Source organism: Natrix helvetica (assembly GCF_964273705.1).
Source record: "Natrix helvetica genome assembly, chromosome: 1".
Taxonomy (NCBI): Eukaryota; Metazoa; Chordata; class Lepidosauria; order Squamata; family Natricidae; genus Natrix; species Natrix helvetica.
The window spans coordinates 123,163,372-123,180,851 of NC_138548.1; the positions used below are offsets into that span (position 1 = coordinate 123,163,372).

The following is a 17,480-nucleotide window of genomic DNA, read 5'->3' on the forward strand; positions in this document are numbered from 1 at the left end:
TCTTTGCATTGGGGGGAAATGATAGTGTTCTTCCAGTTATCAGGAACAGATGCAGTCTTTACTTTACATACACAATAAAGTAGTCACTTAGCCATTCCATAAGTAACCCAAAATCCATCACGGGATATTTTCTAGTTACACCATCCTTACAGCATTTATGACTTCTTTTTTTCCATCTATAGTTCTCAGACAGTAATGTTTATATAAAGTGTGTCAGTCCCACCCTATAGTATATTGTTATCTTTCCTATACAAATGTCTAAAGTACTCCTTCTAGTCTTCACTTGCTTCTATTTCACCCAAAATCATTTTATGACTTTGTATGAAAATTGTATGACTTTGTGAAAATAATTATATTTCATATTATTTGGATTGATGATTAGAGGTGGAGTCCTCATTTAGCCTTCTTCCATCCCCCAGTTTCACTTCTATCCCTGTGAATTTCAACTTTATTCCACAATATAAGTCTACTCTCCCTCAGATACATTGTATCCTTTTTCTTTCTCTTAATTTCATAGACTGATAAAATACCTATCTTCTTTTTTAAAAATTGTATTTGTTAACTCATAATATTATATATTCATTCCCCTTACAAACCTGTAGTCATATAAGGAAGTGTGAAGATAGGTTGATTTTCCTTCTTTTTTCCCTGTTTAAAATCAAGCTGGATCTATTTGGAGACCAGTCTCTTCAACAAAAAACCACTGTTGATTTTTGATGGTACTTCTGATACGTTGCAGCAATTGTGCTTGTAGAATCTGGAATTATATACATTCAGAACATCAAATTGTGATGCTTCCTGAACCCAGAACTAATTTGTCAAATGAAGTTCAGGAAAAAAAATTCTACATGGACACAATTACATTAGAAATGCTGTTTGGAAAATGCTGAGGGATATTTATTTAGAAGATGTCTCTCAAGGATACCATCCAAGGGACCTCTTTAATTGGTGATAGCTTCATAGCTATTCTGTGATTATGATATGAACAGACAAATCAGTAAAAATAACCTTTTTTAATTGATTTGAAAATAGACTTGAGAACCTATACCTTAAACTCATTCTCTGTTGGATATTTCTTTGTAGTTTCATATATTTTTCTATTTGTAATTTTATCTATTCTCTTTATGAATTGCATTAAATGTTCTTATTGGTTGCCATCCCCCCCTCCCCCTAAACACTTACACATTTAATGTAAGACCTTTGAACATTCCAAAGTATAGTAACATTTCCTCTGATGTTGGTAAATTCTAATGTGATGGTCCCCTTTAGAATGTTTGTTGTTTTACAGAGCCTTAATTTTGATTCATTTTGACGCATCAACACATATACTCACACAATTTATGTATGATTTATAAATGTATCTAAAATAATCTAAAAAGAAAATCAGAATAACCAGGGTAAATCTTATAGCAATGGCATCCTTTTCATTGTTCATTGTTCCCAGAAATATACTCTGAAGGTTGTCCTTTTTAAAGTCTGTTTCTTATTTAATTTCAAGACAACAGCCAACTTTTTTGTGTATATTCTCTGCAGTATAGAAACAATTGGATGCACAAATGGGGTCAGAATAAAGATTATTTCGAATCCTATTTGGACACATTTGTTGTTTGCTGCAAGGAGGTAAGTCAATAACTATAAATGCCTATAGAATGTTCCAATTATTGGTGAGAAGAGGGATGAAATCTGAGTTATTTGAGTAATAATAAATAATAATAATAAATATTTATTTCTTAGCTGCACCCTCTCCCGAAGGACTCGGGGCAGCGTACAATAAAACATAGGAAATAAATATATAGACAAACATACATATAACAGAAACATATACCAAGACATATACAAGGAGGAGGTGAGCTGATGAATAAAAGCAATTAAAAACACAATGTTTAAAAACCCCTAAATAATTGAATACAATTAAAATACCCCAAATAAAAAAAAAACCCGTCAGGAGCGATATAGTTGGATCAAAGTTGAGCCAGGCCAGCTACTTGAAATAGGTGGGTCTTGAGCTTTACACGAAAGGAGCGGAGGTCAGAGGTATTCCTAATATCCGGGGGGAGGTCATTTCACAGGGCTGGGCCCGCCACAGAGAAGGCTCTACTCCTAGGCGCCGCCCTCCAGCACTGCCTGGTGGATGGCACCTGGAGGAGACCCTCTCTGTGCGAGCGGATTGGTCGCAGGGATGTATGGGGCAGAATACGATCCCGCAAGTAACTAGGTCCTGAGCCATGGAGCGCTTTGAAGATCGTTATCAAAACCTTGAAACGCACCCGATAGACCACAGGAAGCCAGTGCAGCTCGCGCAGGAATGGTGTCACATGGGAGTACCTAGTACTCCCCATAATTACCCGCGCGGCTGTGTTCTGGACCAACTGTAGCCTCCGGGTGCATTTCAAGGGAAGCCCCATGTAGAGAGCGTTACAGTAGTCCAAGCGAGACGTCACCAGCGCATGAGTGACCGTGCGTAGGGCGTCCCGGTCCAGTAGGGGGCGCAATTGGCGCACCAGGCGAACCTGGTGGAACGCCCCCCTTGCCACGGCTGTCACATGGTCATCCATGGACAGCCGGGCATCCAGGAGGACGCCCAAATTGCGCGCTCGCTCCACGGGGGCGAGTTGGATGCCCCCGATGGCCAATGATGGAATTAATTGGCTGAACCGGGGAGCCGGTACCCACAGCCACTCCGTCTTGGAGGGGTTGAGTTTGAGTCGGTTGTCATCCATCCAGACCCGTACGGCTTCCACACACCGGGACATCACTTCGACGGCCTCGTTGGGGTGGTTCGGGGTGGAAAAGTACAGCTGAGTATCATCAGCGTACAGATGATATCCCACCCCGAAAGCGCAGCAGGATACCATGGTCGATGGTATCAAAAGCCGCCGAGAGGTCTAATAGGACCAGGATAGAGGAGCAACCTCTATCTCTGGCCCTCCAGAGATCATCCACCAACGCGACCAAGGCCGTCTCCGTGCTGTGACCGGGGCGGAAGCCGGACTGGCGCGGGTCTAGATAATCATTTTCCTCCAGATGTCGTGGAAACTGGTAAGCCACCACACTCTCTACAACCTTCGCCAAAAAGGGAAGGTTGGAGACAGGACGATAATTGGCCAGCTCCAGAGGGTCCAGGGAAGGCTTCTTGAGCAAGGGTCTCACCACCGCCTCTTTCAAGGCGGCTGGGAGAGACCCCTCGCCCAACGAAGCATTCACTAGGCCCAGGAGCCAGTCTCGTGTAACCTCCCAGGATGCCAGTACAAGCCAGGAGGGGCATGGGTCCAATAAACATGTGGTGGGTCGCAGTCGTCCACGCATTCTGTCCAAATCCTCGATGGCAACCAAGTCAAACTCCTCCCAGGTCGATTCCTCAAGACTCGCCACGGACGTCTCCGTTGAACCACTGACAGGGACCCAATCCTTCCGGATTTGAGCGATTTTATCCTGCAGATATTTCCCAAATTCCTCTGCTCTGCCCTGTAGAGGGGCCTCCCGCGGCCTCTGAAACAAGAGGGAGCGGGACACCCGAAACAGGGCGGCAGGGCGGTTCTCTGTGGATGCAATGAGAGTGGCACAATATTGGCGTTTGGCCACTCTCAATGCCACAAGGTACATCCTTAAATGGGCTCGTGCCTGTGTTCGATCAAATTCGGAACGGGAGGATCTCCAATGACTCTCTAGGCGTCTCTTGCGGCATTTCATCACCCTTAGCTCCTCGGTAAACCCAGGGGCCAGGGTGGATCGTTGCCGCCGGAGAGGCCGCAAAGGCGCCACCCGGTTCAAGGCCCCGGTAGTCGCATTATTCCACGCGACCACCAGGTCCTCTACCCGGGGGCGGGTCAGGGTTACAGGTGGTGGCCCAAGCTCCGTCTGGAACCTATCCGGTTCCATCAGGCGCCTGGGGCGGAACCATCTAATGCTTTCCGGTTCCGCCTCCCTGCAGCGGGAGGTAGCACCAGGGAAGTCAAGACGAAGGAGTGAGTGATCTGACCATGACAGGGGAGTGATGGTTAAATCCCCTCCTCCCAGATCACTCAACCACTGGCCAGAGACAAAAACAAGGTCCAGGGTGTGACCTCCCTCGTGTGTCGGGCCCTGAATCAATTGAGTCAGGTCCATGGCAGTCATGGAAGCCATGAACTCCCGAATCCCCTCTGATGCTTCTCCCATCGATGGTAGTAAATTGGTTGAGGTTATTGGAGGAACCTGATAGACTCCATCTTGAATATCTGACTAGCCAGCAAGCTACTCTGGAAAATCACAGCTTGGAGCACAATTAGAAAATTACAATGATCTGATCAGAAATAGCCTGATCCCTCCCTTTGTAACAGGGAGTAACAGGGCATTTTTTGCAGGAAGCGGGGGCTTTTGGAGCTTTCTGAAAGATCAAATGATGTTGTTTGGAAACTACCTGGGTTTCTGGAAACATTTGGGGGAAAATCCATTTTTTGTATGCCACCAAACAGTGTTATGATACACGCAACTGTATTTTTACATTGTACTTTGTGCACGCAACTGTATTTTTTGTATCCAAGTTATGACGCATTTGATACATCATTTTCTGTATTTAAGGCATGCCTATGTACCTTGTAGTTATTCTCATTTGCTTGGGAATCCACTTGCACAAGTGAAATAAAATACATGCTATTTGTTGATCATAGTCTCCTTGGCCATTTTTTTTTTTTTTGATATGTAGAAAATAATATCTGGGATATTTTTCTCGCATTATTAGACTTATTTTTTAAAGACTGCTTTATTATTGTTCTAGACAACAAAATGAAGAATAAATAAATGTTTGATCTGAAGAGGCCCAGTGCTATTGCATCTTCTTTTAAATAGCAGAGAATAACGTATACTTCCAGAAAGCCACATCAATTTTAACAGCATCTGTACAAGTATAGTCTGAAATGTAACACCACAAACAGTGTATATCGTCTGTACTGTTTGCTGTTTGCTGCAAGTAAGCAAATTGCTGGGAGGCAGAGGCAGATTTCTCTCCCTCTTGTTTTCCTCCCCAAAAACTAGGTGTATCTTATACTTCAGAGTGTCTTATAGTTGGGGTTTTAGTGAGAAGATGGTGGAAACAATTATTTTGCCATACTTGGACCATGCAGTAAGACTTTAGATAACTTAGACCTCTCTGAATGCTAAGATTATCCAGGCTACCTAAAGCAAAGGTGGGTTGCCATTTTTTTTACTACTGGTTTGGGTGCACTCCCGCACGCGCTCCTCCCACTTCTGCACATGTGCAGAAGCATCCAGGCAAATGGGTGGAGCTTCCCGCCGCCATTACTACCAGTTTTCCCATCCAGGCCAAAATGGGAGTAATCCACGTCTGAACTAAAGGATAAGAAAGAAATATGTTCAATGTGAGAACAGCTTATTTGAATTTTTTTATTATTATTTTCTGAGAAGGGAATAAAAAAAAAGAAAAGCTTTTTAAAAGCTGAAAAAAAGGAAAAGAAAAGGCAATTAATGTAAAAGGAACATTTTGCAAAAGATTTTCTGAGAATAAATCTATATGTAAATGCAGCCTAAACGATATTAATATTTTCAGGGTAATAAAATACAAGCATGTTTTCATTCATATTTACTTAGGGCATCTTCCACTTCATTGCTTTCTTTTTCAGAGCTTTCTTTACCTCCTCATTCCTGAGACTATAGATGAGAGGATTGATCATAGGGATCACAACTGTGTAGAAGACAGATACAACTTTGTCTCTCTTCAAAGCATAGCTGGAACTTGGGCGTGAGTAGATGAAGAGGATGGAGCCATAATACAAAGTGACAGCAGTTAAGTGAGAGGCACAGGTTGAGAAGGCCTTCAGTCTCCCTTCAGTGGAATGTATCTTCAAGATGGCTGCCAGGATGAGGACATATGAAGCAAAAATAAGTGCCAGGGGTATAATTACATTAGAGACAAGAATGAAGAACAGCACTGATTGGTAGCTCTCAGGCACATTACAAGAAAGTTTGACTAATGGAGGTAGGTCACAGAAGAAGTCATCAATTACATTTCCATTACAGAAGCTCAACGTGAAGGTTTTGATGGTTATTATTGTAGCGTTGATGAAACCACTGACATATGAGAGTGTCACCAGTCCTGTGCATAACTTTCTGGACATGTGAGTGGCATACAGCAGTGGGTTTGAAATGGCCATGTATCGGTCATAGGCCATGGCTGCAAGGAGGTAGCATTCACTGTAGGCAAGGCCAGCAGAGAAGAAGAACTGAGCAGCACAACCTCCAAAGGAAATGCTCTTGTCTTCACAGATGCTATTTACCAGGATCTTTGGGGAATAGACAGAGGAATACCAGAGATCCAGGAAGGATAGGTTTCCAATGAAAAAATACATGGGTGTATGGAGGTTAGGGCTGCCACAAATAAGTGTCATTAATGTGATGTTCCCTGTGAGGCTGGCTATATATATTAATAGAAATGTTACAAATAGAATCAGTTGTAGGTTTTGGTTGTCTGTGAATCCCAAAAGGATGAAATTCATCACCGTAGTATGATTTTCTTTCTCCATGAAATATTAGGATTAACTGTTTAAAAAAAATGCTGCAGTTATTTCATCAGATTAGCATAAATTCTCCAAGTCCTATACTTCAGAAACTTAAACATGCAAGTTGCAAAAATTAAACATTTTCCTTAAAATCCCACACAAAAATGTTGGGGGAAAAATACACCTACGTATGTTTGATTATGTCCTAACAATGCAATTAATATTTGGATAAGGAAAAATAGAAAACTTCAGTTTTTTCTGTTTCTGCTTAATAGAACTTACTTTCTTCTCAAGAACTATTACATTTTTTTTCTTTTCAGGATTCTTGATGTTTAACACTTCAGTGGTAGGAACTTTGGAGGTAAATGAACATGTCATACTAGAATTCATCTTAATGCAAGCACAGACAACTAAATAGTCAAATTAGTGTTTTAGACTTTAACAGAATTTACTTCCACAAAGAAAGAGAGAATAGAGAGGTTTCCGTGAATGGAAATTCCAGGGGGAAAAACTGTTTAGGATGGTTGGGAAACTCTGAAAAATGAGATAATAAAGGCGCAAAACAAAAGCAATACATCAGAATGAGTGAGTGAGTGAATGAGGGAGGGAGGGATAGAAAGGAGAGGGGAGAGAGAGAGACAGAGAGAGAGAGAGACTCTGACAAACTGAGGAACAGAAAGAAAAGTATAAAAATGGGAAGAGGGGTGTTAGCCTGAATCTGCAAGAAAGGAGTCAGAAAGGCTAAGGCACAGAATAAACTAAGACTTGTAATAAATGTCAAAAATAACAACAAGGTTTTTTTTCAATATGTAAAGAACAAGAAGAGAATCAAGGAAATTTTCAGTCCATTAAGGAAAGAAGATAGCAAGAAAGTGATGGGCAGTAGGGAGAAAGCAGAACTCTTTCTTTGCACCTATCTTCATGCAAAAGGAAAAATAGTCCAACCTATCAAAAGCAGCACTTGGGAACACCTATCTGTTTTAAATGAGTTCAAAATCCTGGACCAGATGGTTTACATCCATGGATATTTAAGAAGCAGATGTGAGATACCACTGAACATAATCTTACACAGCTCCTGGAACACGGAACATAAAGAGCTGTAAAAGAGCTGATGTAGTTCCGATCTTCAAACAAGGATAAAAATGGATCCAGAAAACCTCAGACTAATCAGTTTAACATCATTACTTGGAGGGGGGAAGCAGCGGATTTGTCAAGAAATAAAGTGATTAGTAGAAGCCACATTGGTTTGTTGAGAACAGATCATACTAGACAAATCTTATTGCCTTCTTTGATAAAGTGAATAAATGAATGGACGAAAAAATGCTGTGGATATAATAAACTTCAGTAAGGAATTTGTCAAAGTAGACCACAGCCTACTTTTTGGTAAGAAAGAACAAAGTGGAATAGACTAATCCACCACTAGATGGATTTGCAGATGGCTGACAAACAAGACTCAATGAGTAGCCCTCAATGGAACTACATCTACCTGGAGGGAAGCATGCAGTGGGGTACCTCGAGGTTCTGTCTTGGGTCCAGTGCTCTTCAACATCTTCACAAATGACCTAGACAGGGGAATTAAAGGGGTACTCATACTATTTGGGGATGACACAAAAGGTGGAGAATTGCTAATATTTCGGAAAATAGTCTCAAGATTCAGAAGGATCTTGACTGACTTGAACATTGGGCTCTATTCAACAAGATGCAATTCAGTGGTGAGAAAAAGTTAGGTCCTGCAATTAGGAAAAACCACGTGCACAGGTACAGGATAGGCGGTTCTTGGTTAAACAGTAATGCCTATGAAAGTATCTAGGTGTCCTGGTGACTTAAGTCAGCAATGTGCTGCGGCTGGAAAAAAAGGTCAATACTGTCCTAGGCTGCATCAACAGAAGGATGGTACCAAGATCACGAGAAGTGATAGTATTGTTCTACACCACATTGATGAGGTTGCCTTTGGAATACTACAAGCAGTTCAGGATGCCATGATACAAAAAAGATACTGAAGCCTTAGAAAGTGTACAAAGAAGAACAAATATAAGGGGACTGGAAGCTAAATCCTATGATGAACAGCTAAGGGAACTAGGTATCTTTAGCCTAATGAAAATAGGCAGGGATGACAAGGCTGCAGTCGTCCAATACATGAATGGCTAACATAGGGAAGAGGTATATATTTACTCTCCAAAGCATTTGAGGACAGTACAAGAAGCAATGGGGAAGCTCATCAGAAGGAGATCCAACCTGGAAATGAGGAATTTTCTGACAATGAGAATGATTAATTAATGGAACAGCTTGCCGCCAGGAGTTGTGGATGCTCCATTGTTGGATGTTTTCAAGGAAAGATTGGACAATCATTTTTCCAGGGTGGTATAAACTAAAGGTTCCTGCTATGATCAGCCAGTTTCTAGCCTGGTCCCCAACCTCTATACCAAACTGGCTCTGTACTCTGTACTCTCTGCTTAGTGTTGAACAATTTGCTAAACAGTCCATTAATTCTCATGCATACTTCTCTTCTCTTCCATCATAAACGGCTCTTATTGAGCAATCACTTTTCAACTCCATACTGACTCAAAATATTTCTTAATCAAGGTCTATTCACTGTATCTGATGGTTTTTTAAAATCAGCTAAAACCTACATTACACTTACTTTTTAACGTAAATTTCCTTCTCATTGGCCCCCTTTTAAACATTCTTTCTCTTACATAAAACGGCACTGTTCTTCCCAAAATTGATCATGATCCAAATTTGTTCATGGCCATCTTTTGCACCTATATAGTTAGAATCCTGAACAACGAACAGACTAATTTCCAAGTATGTTTGCTTTCACTTATGCAACTTTGCTCTTTGCATTGGGGGGAAATGATAGTGTTCCTCCAGTTATCAGGAACAGATGCAGTCTTTACTTTACATACACAATAAAGTAGTCACTTAGCCATTCCATAAGTAACCCAAAATCCATCACGGGATATTTTCTAGTTACACCATCCTTACAGCATTTATGACTTCTTTTTTTCCATCTATAGTTCTCAGACAGTAATGTTTATATAAAGTGTGTCAGTCCCACTCTATAGGATATTATTATCTTTCCTATACAAATGTCTAAAGTACTCCTTCTAGTCTTCACTTGCTTCTATTTCACCCAAAATCATTGTATGACTTTGTATGAAAATTGTATGACTTCGTGAAAATAATTATATTTTATATTCTTTTGATTGATGATTAGAGGTGGAGTCCTCATTTAGCCTTCTTCCCTCCCCCACTTTAAATGTCATGAAATTAATTCTGCATTTTCTCTATCTTTTTGATCTTAGCCACTACTTGCTCACTTTAAATACTTTCTTTGCAATTATCTTTTTTGGGGAACAAAAGACAATATTTTTTCTTTTGTGCCCATTTCTTGTGGCAAGTATCCTGATTTGTTCCTAGGTCTGAGATGGTCTACTTTTCCTTTATTCTCTTCATTCAGTGCTGTACATCCATTCATGTCACCCAGCAGAATAATTTTTCCTTGGACTGCATTAGTTAGAAGATTGTACAACTTCCCCAAATCTCAACTTTGGTTTTCCCCTTAGTACTGTTTATTGGAGCAAAATATTTAATTGATGTCAACCTGTGGATTTCTATACTCTTGAAAGGTAATGGTTCCCCTCACACATATGTGCTAGTTGTTCCCAACTCTAGGGGGTGGTGCTCATCACCATTTCAAACCTGAAGAGTCAGCACTGTCCGAAGACGTCTCTGTGGCCATGTGGCCGGCATGACTAAATGCCGAAGGCGCATGGAACACTGTTACCTTCCCATCAAAGGTGCTTCCTATTTTTCTACTTGCATTTTGTGGCAATAAGAATTCTAAGTGCCGAACTGCCAACCTTCTCATCGACAAGCTCAGCATCTTAGCCAGCCACCGCATCCCCCTATATATCTATACTCTTACAAACTCACAGAAACCTAGATGATACAAATTCATATATTATGGCATAAATTATAATTCTTTCATTTATACTTGAATGCAGAATTTCACTTCTATCCCTGTGAATTTCAACTTTATTCCACAATATAAGTCTACTCTCCCTCGGATACATTGTATCCTTTTTCTTTCTCTTAATTTCATAGACTGATAAAATACCTATCTTCTTTTTTAAAAATTGCATTTGTTAACTCATAATATTTAATATTCACTCCCCTTACAAACCTGTAGTCATATAAGGAAGTGTGAAGATAGGTTGATTTTCCTTCTTTTTTCCCTGTTTAGAATCAAGCTGGATCTATTTGGAGATCAGTCTCTTCAACAAAAATCCAATGTTGATTTTTGATGGTACTTCTGATACGTTGCAGCAATTGTGCTTGTAGATTCTGGAATTGTATACATTCAGAACATCAAATTGTGATGCTTCCTGAACCCAGAACTAATTTGTCAAATGAAGTTCAGGAAAAAAAATTCTACATGGACACAATTACATTAGAAATGCTGTTTGGAAAATGCTGAGGGATATTTATTTAGAAGATGTCTCTCAAGGATACCATCCAAGGGACCTCTTTAATTGGTGATAGCTTCATAGCTATTCTGTGATTATGATATAAACAGACAAATCAGTAAAAATAACCTTTTTTAATTGATGAGAAAATAGACTTGAGAACCTGTACCTTAAACTCATTCTCTGTTGGATATTTCTTTGTAGTTTCACATATTTTTCCATTTGTAATTTTATCTATCCTCTTTATAAATTGCATTAAGTGTTCTTATTGGTTGCCATCCCCCCCGCCCCTAAACACTTACTCATTTGATGTAAGACCTTTGAACATTCCAAAGTATAGTAACATTTCCTCTGATGTTGGTAAATTCTAATGTGATGGTCCCCTTTAGAATGTCTGTTGTCTTACAGAGCCTTAATTTTGATACAGTTTGATTCATCAACACATATACTCACACAATTTATGTATGATTTATAAATGTATCTAAAATAATCTAAAAGGAAAATCAGAATAACTAGGGTAAATCTTATAGCAATGGCATCCTTTTCATATTCATAAACTGTGCAATGATTATTACATAACATTTCATATTTATAAAATATATATTAAAAATGTCACACTATTCCTCAGACATCAGTTTTATTTATTGTTGGTTTGTTTGATCTTTATCCCACCTTTATTGTTTACAGATAACTCAAAGGGATACCTAATATCCCTTCATCTTCCTATTTTCCCTACAAAAACAACCCTGTCATCATTTACTGCTTTGGTGAGGTTCCCGTGAAAAATGTAATTAGAGAGGTGTGAATCAGCCTTAAACTGAGTCAAATTTCCAAACAGATTTTAAAAACTGAATGGACTTTCCAGATTTCTGAACAGACTTTCTGTGTGCACGTGTGCAAAAGCTTTTTAAACCTCCAGTTCAGATCTAAATCTAAAACATGTTATTGTACAATGAGACGCAGAACATCTTGTCATGACATGTACTCTAAAAATGGCTAGTGGGGTGTCCTGATGCCATAGCAAATAGGACATGAGGATCAATCCCAATACATGATCTCTGTTCATTCTGGGAGTCAAATGAACACCAGGATAACACATCTTATGTTAGGAGTTAAGATTTGCCTGGAGTTGAACCAAGGGTGGGTTGCTCCCGGTTCACACCGGTACACCAGAAAGGGTTCATCAAATTTACCATATGTTTTAGAACCCATTCGTCTGGTGGGACAGTACCAGAATGCTCCCTCCCACCTGCCCCCCTCACTTGCTCCCATCACCCATCCGGTCGCCGCTCGCTCGCTTGCCCCACCTATTCTGTCACCATTCGCTGGCTCACTCCCCCCACCTGTCCACACCATGCTTTCCCTGCCCACTGCTCACTCATTGGCTGGCTCACCAATCGCCCTGCCTCTGAGAGGCAGTGGGGGAGGCTTTCTTGGATGCCTTCTTTCTTTCTCTGAAGGCGTACGAGAAAGCCTCCCCCCATTGCCTGCAACAATGCTCTCCAAAAAGCCTGTGTTACCGGTAGCAGCAGAAGGAGCAGCAGCGGGCGCCACCACCACATACAGTGTCCAGCGTCCTCCTCGGGAGCCTCGAGTTGCGGCATTTGTGCGTCTCTCCCAAGCTTCCTACAGGAGGAGAAATGTCAGGTGCCCCTCTGGCAGAGCCTCTGGGTGAAAGGCGAGTGAGCTGGGCAGAGGAAGGAGGAAACTACTGCTACGGCTGGAGGTGCATTGCCCCGCTGGGTTCGGGGACTTCTGCCCCTCGTAGTACACTTTGCAGTCACTGGGGCCCTGTGCAGACCTCTTCAGGGTGCTGGGCAACCTGGTTCTGGGGATTCCCCCACAAAAAAAGACCACCCACCCATCTCTCCAGATTTTGTGGCTTTTTCAGGAGTTTCTTTTTTTAAAAGCCTCTCCAGAGGATCTTGAAAACTTGTGAGGTTGCTTTGGGAGGGGGGCAAATGGCCAGCATTTCCCCCTTCTCATCCCTGGGTGCTTGCAGTCTCAGAGCCAGTGGGGAGCCTAAGGAAAGAAGGAGGCAGAGAGCTGGGTGGAGGAAAGGGGAAACTACTGCTGGAGCTACATTGCCCCACTAGGTTCGGGGACTTCTGCCCCTCGTGCTACACTTTGCAGCTGCCAGAGCCCTACACAGACTTCTTGCTCCAGTGGCTGCAAAGAGTGGCATGAGGGGAAATCCCCGAACCCAGTGGGGCAACACACCTCCAGCAGTAGCAGTAGTTTCCCCCTTCCTCCGCCCAGCTCTCCGCCACCTCCTTTGCTTAGGCTCCCCACTGGATTCGGGGACTTCTGCCCCTCATGCTACTCTTGGCAGCCACCAGAGCCCTGCACGGATCTCTTTGGAGCTGCATTACCCCTCTGGGTTCAGTGATTTCTGCCCCTCGTGCCACGTTTTGCTGCTGCCAGAGTCCTACATGGACCTCTTCCTCCAGTGGCTGCAAAGAGAGGCATGAGGGGAAGTTTCCAAACCCAGCGGGAAAATGGAGCTCCAGCAGTAGCAATAGTTTCCCCCTTCCTCTGCCCAGCTCTCTGCATCCTCCTTTGCTTAGGCTCCCCACTGGGTTTGGGGCCTTCTGCCCCCTCATACCACACTTTACAGCCACTGGACCCCTGCATGAACCTCTTCAGGGTGCTGGGAAACCTGGTTCTGGGGATTCCCCCCCCAAAAAAGACCGCCTGCCCATCTCTCCAGATCTTGCAGCTTTTTCAGGGGTTTCTTTTAAAAACGCCTCTCCAGATGATCTTGAATGATACTGCTCATCTGTCCCCTTCCCAAAGCAACCTCACAGGTTTTCAAGATCACCTGGAGAGGCGTTTTTTTTAAAAAGAAACCCCCGAAAAAGCCGCAAGAACCAGAGCGAACATAGATCAACCATTGATTAGTAATGTCTATTTACTTACTATCAATGTCCTGTTTTCAAGGGCTGATTATCTGTAATCTGTAAGGGTATTTCCATGGCAGGAATTTTCCCCTAGTTTGAAAGCAGCTGTAAGCCCGTGTCCCTCCAATGCAGTGGTGGGTTTCAAAAATTTTTATAACCTCTTCTGTAGGTATGGCCTGCTTTGTTGGAGTGGCTTGCCAGCCATGTGACTGGGAGGGCGTGGCCAACTTGTAAAATGTGGTGAAACTCACTTAACAATGCTCTTGCTTAGCAACCAAAATGTTGGCTCAGAAACTCTGGCATTTGAAGCAAGCAAGTCTTAAAGCTGTCAAGTTACAAGACCCTTGCACCCCTAACCCTTTAGAAAAAAAACCCCAGGGGTGTTCAAACTTGACAGCTTTAAGACTTGTGGACTTCAACTCCCAGAATTCCTCTTCTTGCTCTTCATCTTGATGATGTGCGGACGGGCAGGAGGAGGGAACTGCAACCGGTTCTAAACGGCACAGTAGATTTGTGGAACCTCTTCTATAGAAGAGGTTAGAACTGGCAGGAACCCACCCCTGCTACAATGTAAGCAAGGTCAAAAAGCTGATCTGATCTGTTTCATACTCAGCTGTGGTGAAGTTGAAGCCATGGAAAAGTTAAGTTTTATTCTTTATTCATTTACTTTTTTTTTAGATATTATGGGTCTATTTCCTCCCAGCTCCTGAATATCACCTTCTGTAAGGGAAATGCTGGCTGGGATGCTTTGCATTTCCAAACAAAACAGGAGAGTAAAATTAGGCAGTTTTCCTTTTCTTGTTGACAAGATCTGGAACTTTTTCCAGAATTTTTATTCCCTTTCTTGGGATTTCTGAATCCATGGAAGTAAAGACTGTTACAAATAAATAACCTCTTCATGGAATAAATGTGCTGCAAAGAGGAAATGTCATAGTACAGTTTTCTATATTGCAATTGTAATTAACTATATATTAATTTCAGTGGGAGGTAAGCACGACTAACTTTTCCTTAATATTGTATTTGGGTGCCAAGTGATAATGTAAATCAGGGTGTCAAACTCACATTATCATGGTGGCGTCACAGGACTTTTCCCCCCTTTGCTAAACCAGGCATGGTTGTGGCCAGCACATGACACATCGGGCTTGAGGGCTGGGAGTTTGGCAGCCCTGATGTAAATCATTATTATCTAATAGCATTGAAACAATTGTTCAACAATTGTTCAAAATTAAACTGAAAGAGGAATAAATTTATTCTTTTTCAAAGGTAAAGCATTTGGAAAAGTTGCTATTTTTATTTGGAGGTTGTCGTTTTGACTGGAGTAAAATATACATATATTTAACAGCAAAAATAACAGGAGATAGGTTTATTGTTTTCAGTCTAAAGTTACTCTTAGAAACCACATTATGAAGCCAGGTTTTCTTACATCAAATGCTTGATTATCATGGTGAAAAAAAACCCCTTATCGTTTGCTTTTCAACTATAAAACTGTAAATTCCTACATACGTAGAACCTTACATACAAGCACTGTGACATTTTTAATTTAGCATCTTATAGCTGAGAGATGGTTATTTATGGGATAAAACTTTCTTGCTGATAACTCTTCTAAATGCTTCCTTCACATCTCTGTTTCTTAGGCTATAAATCAAGGGGTTCAGCATAGGGATAATAATGGTGTAGAACACAGAGGCCCACTTATCCTGATCTAATGAGTAGCTGGATGGTGGCCGCAAATACATAAACATCACTGTCCCATAAAAGAGTGTGACCCCAGTGAGGTGAGAAGCACAGGTAGAGAAGGCTTTGAGCCTGCCTTCAGCAGAGCGGATTCTCAAGATGGCAGCAAAGATGAAGACGTAAGAAATTAGGATGATGATGAGGGTGCTGAATTCGATGAATCCACAAAGGCTGAAGAGGAGGATCTCACTGACATAAGTGTCAGAACAAGACAACGCCAGGAGTGGAGGAATCTCACAGAAGAAATGATTGATGACATTAGAACCACAGTAATCTAAGCTGAAAGTCAGACTAGTGTGGGATGCCAAGCTTATAAGGCCTGCTACGTAGGAACCAACCACCAACACCAAACAGACTTGTTTTGACATGATTGTGCTGTAATGGAGAGGACGACAAATGGCCACATAGCGGTCATAAGCCATGGCTGCCAAGACATAACACTCAGCATCCACAAAGCCCACAAAAAAGGCAAACTGTGTGGCACAGCTGGAGAAGGAGATGACTTTATGCCGTCTCAAGAAGTCAGCCAGCATACGTGGGGCAATGGCTGTTGAATAACCAAGGTCCACCAAAGAAAGGTGGCAAAGGAAAAAATACATGGGGCTGTGGAGCTGTTCATCAAGCAGAATCAGGAGAACCATGCCCACATTTCCTATCACGTTTGCCAAGTAAATGGTCAGGAACACCACAAAGAGCACAATTTCTAGGTGTGGATTATCTGTGAACCCCAAGAAAATGAACTCTATCACCTGTGTGTGGTTTTCTCCAGCCATCTTCGCAGAGGGAGAGGAAAAGGTGATGAGATGGGATTTGGAGGTGAAATAAAAAAAACCAACCCAGGAAAAGGAAAAAAAATATTCTAGGCTCAAGAAAATAAAAATAGCCCAAGAAGCTTTTGTGATGCTGGGCAGAAATGCCAGTAGTTTTTCATCTGAGTCCCCCTTCAGTACCTTCGGTTGATGGCATCCTCAGAAGCATCACAATTTTACTCATTCTATGCTACTGTATCAAGAAAAGAAAGCAGTTCTTCATTTGGTAAAAATGGCAGAAGTATTTAAAATTTTAAAAGAACAATTAAAAATTAAGCATTTGCAATAATTAGCTTCCTTGTTATGGAAGTGAAATGTCCTTCAATGAAAGCAAATATAGAATGTTATTTTGTACAGTCTAGACTAGATTTTTCCAGTCTGGAACCTTCTATAAATACAATTATCAGCATTCTCAGGCCTTGTGATCAGACAGAAAACCTATAGCCTACATAGCAATAGCAATAGCCTTTATATACCGCATCTTGCCACCAACAATCTGGGTCCTTATTTTACCCACCTAGGAAGGATAGAAGGCTGAGTCAACCTTGAGCCAGTGAGAATCAAATTGCTTGAAGTTATCTCTACGTTACATGTAAATGCATATATGCAATGTCTGACTGCAGAAAAAAGACAGAGCAAAGCAAAGTATACCAATGAGCCCTGCCCATGGTTCTTACTGGTATGGTCAGGAATTAAGTGTAGTTTTACTCTGCTGTTACCAATGAGAACCAGCAACCAGTTGCCTTACAAGCAGCTTGTTACTCTGGACAGGTGGTCAGTAGGAAAGTGCACGGCCCACTCTTCCTGCTGGCCAGCTATCAGTATGATGAACTGATTGACCGAGAACTGGTCATTGGATCCCTCCTGTGAAATGACATTTGGAAAAAGGGATCTGAAATAAAATCATTGGGAGTATGAGGGAAAGGTGTCATTTTCTCTTCCCTCCTTGAAAAACTATTTCAAAGAACTCAGTTGCTGGGAAGAAGAGTTGCCACCTCTCTCTTTATGGCAGCCCATGAACTTTCCCCCCCTTTTTTTTGAAACCAGATTGAGACCAGACCAGTCCTTTCCATC

The 17,480-nt window shown here is 41.7% G+C and overlaps 1 protein-coding gene and 1 long non-coding RNA gene across 2 annotated transcripts in view; both read right to left on the reverse strand.

Moving 5' to 3' along the window:
- The window catches only part of LOC309384881, a 435,034-nt gene that overhangs the window by 373,638 nt on the left and 43,916 nt on the right, over positions 1 to 17,480 (reverse strand). The window lies entirely within an intron of this gene.
- LOC309384111 (uncharacterized protein) lies at positions 5,583 to 16,370 on the reverse strand (the record flags this gene model as incomplete). Its single annotated transcript, XM_081937300.1, has 4 exons — positions 5,583 to 6,521; positions 6,777 to 6,904; positions 8,007 to 8,181; positions 15,441 to 16,370. 4 exons carry the CDS (start codon positions 16,368 to 16,370, stop codon positions 5,583 to 5,585), a joined length of 2,172 nt encoding a protein of 723 aa, XP_081793426.1.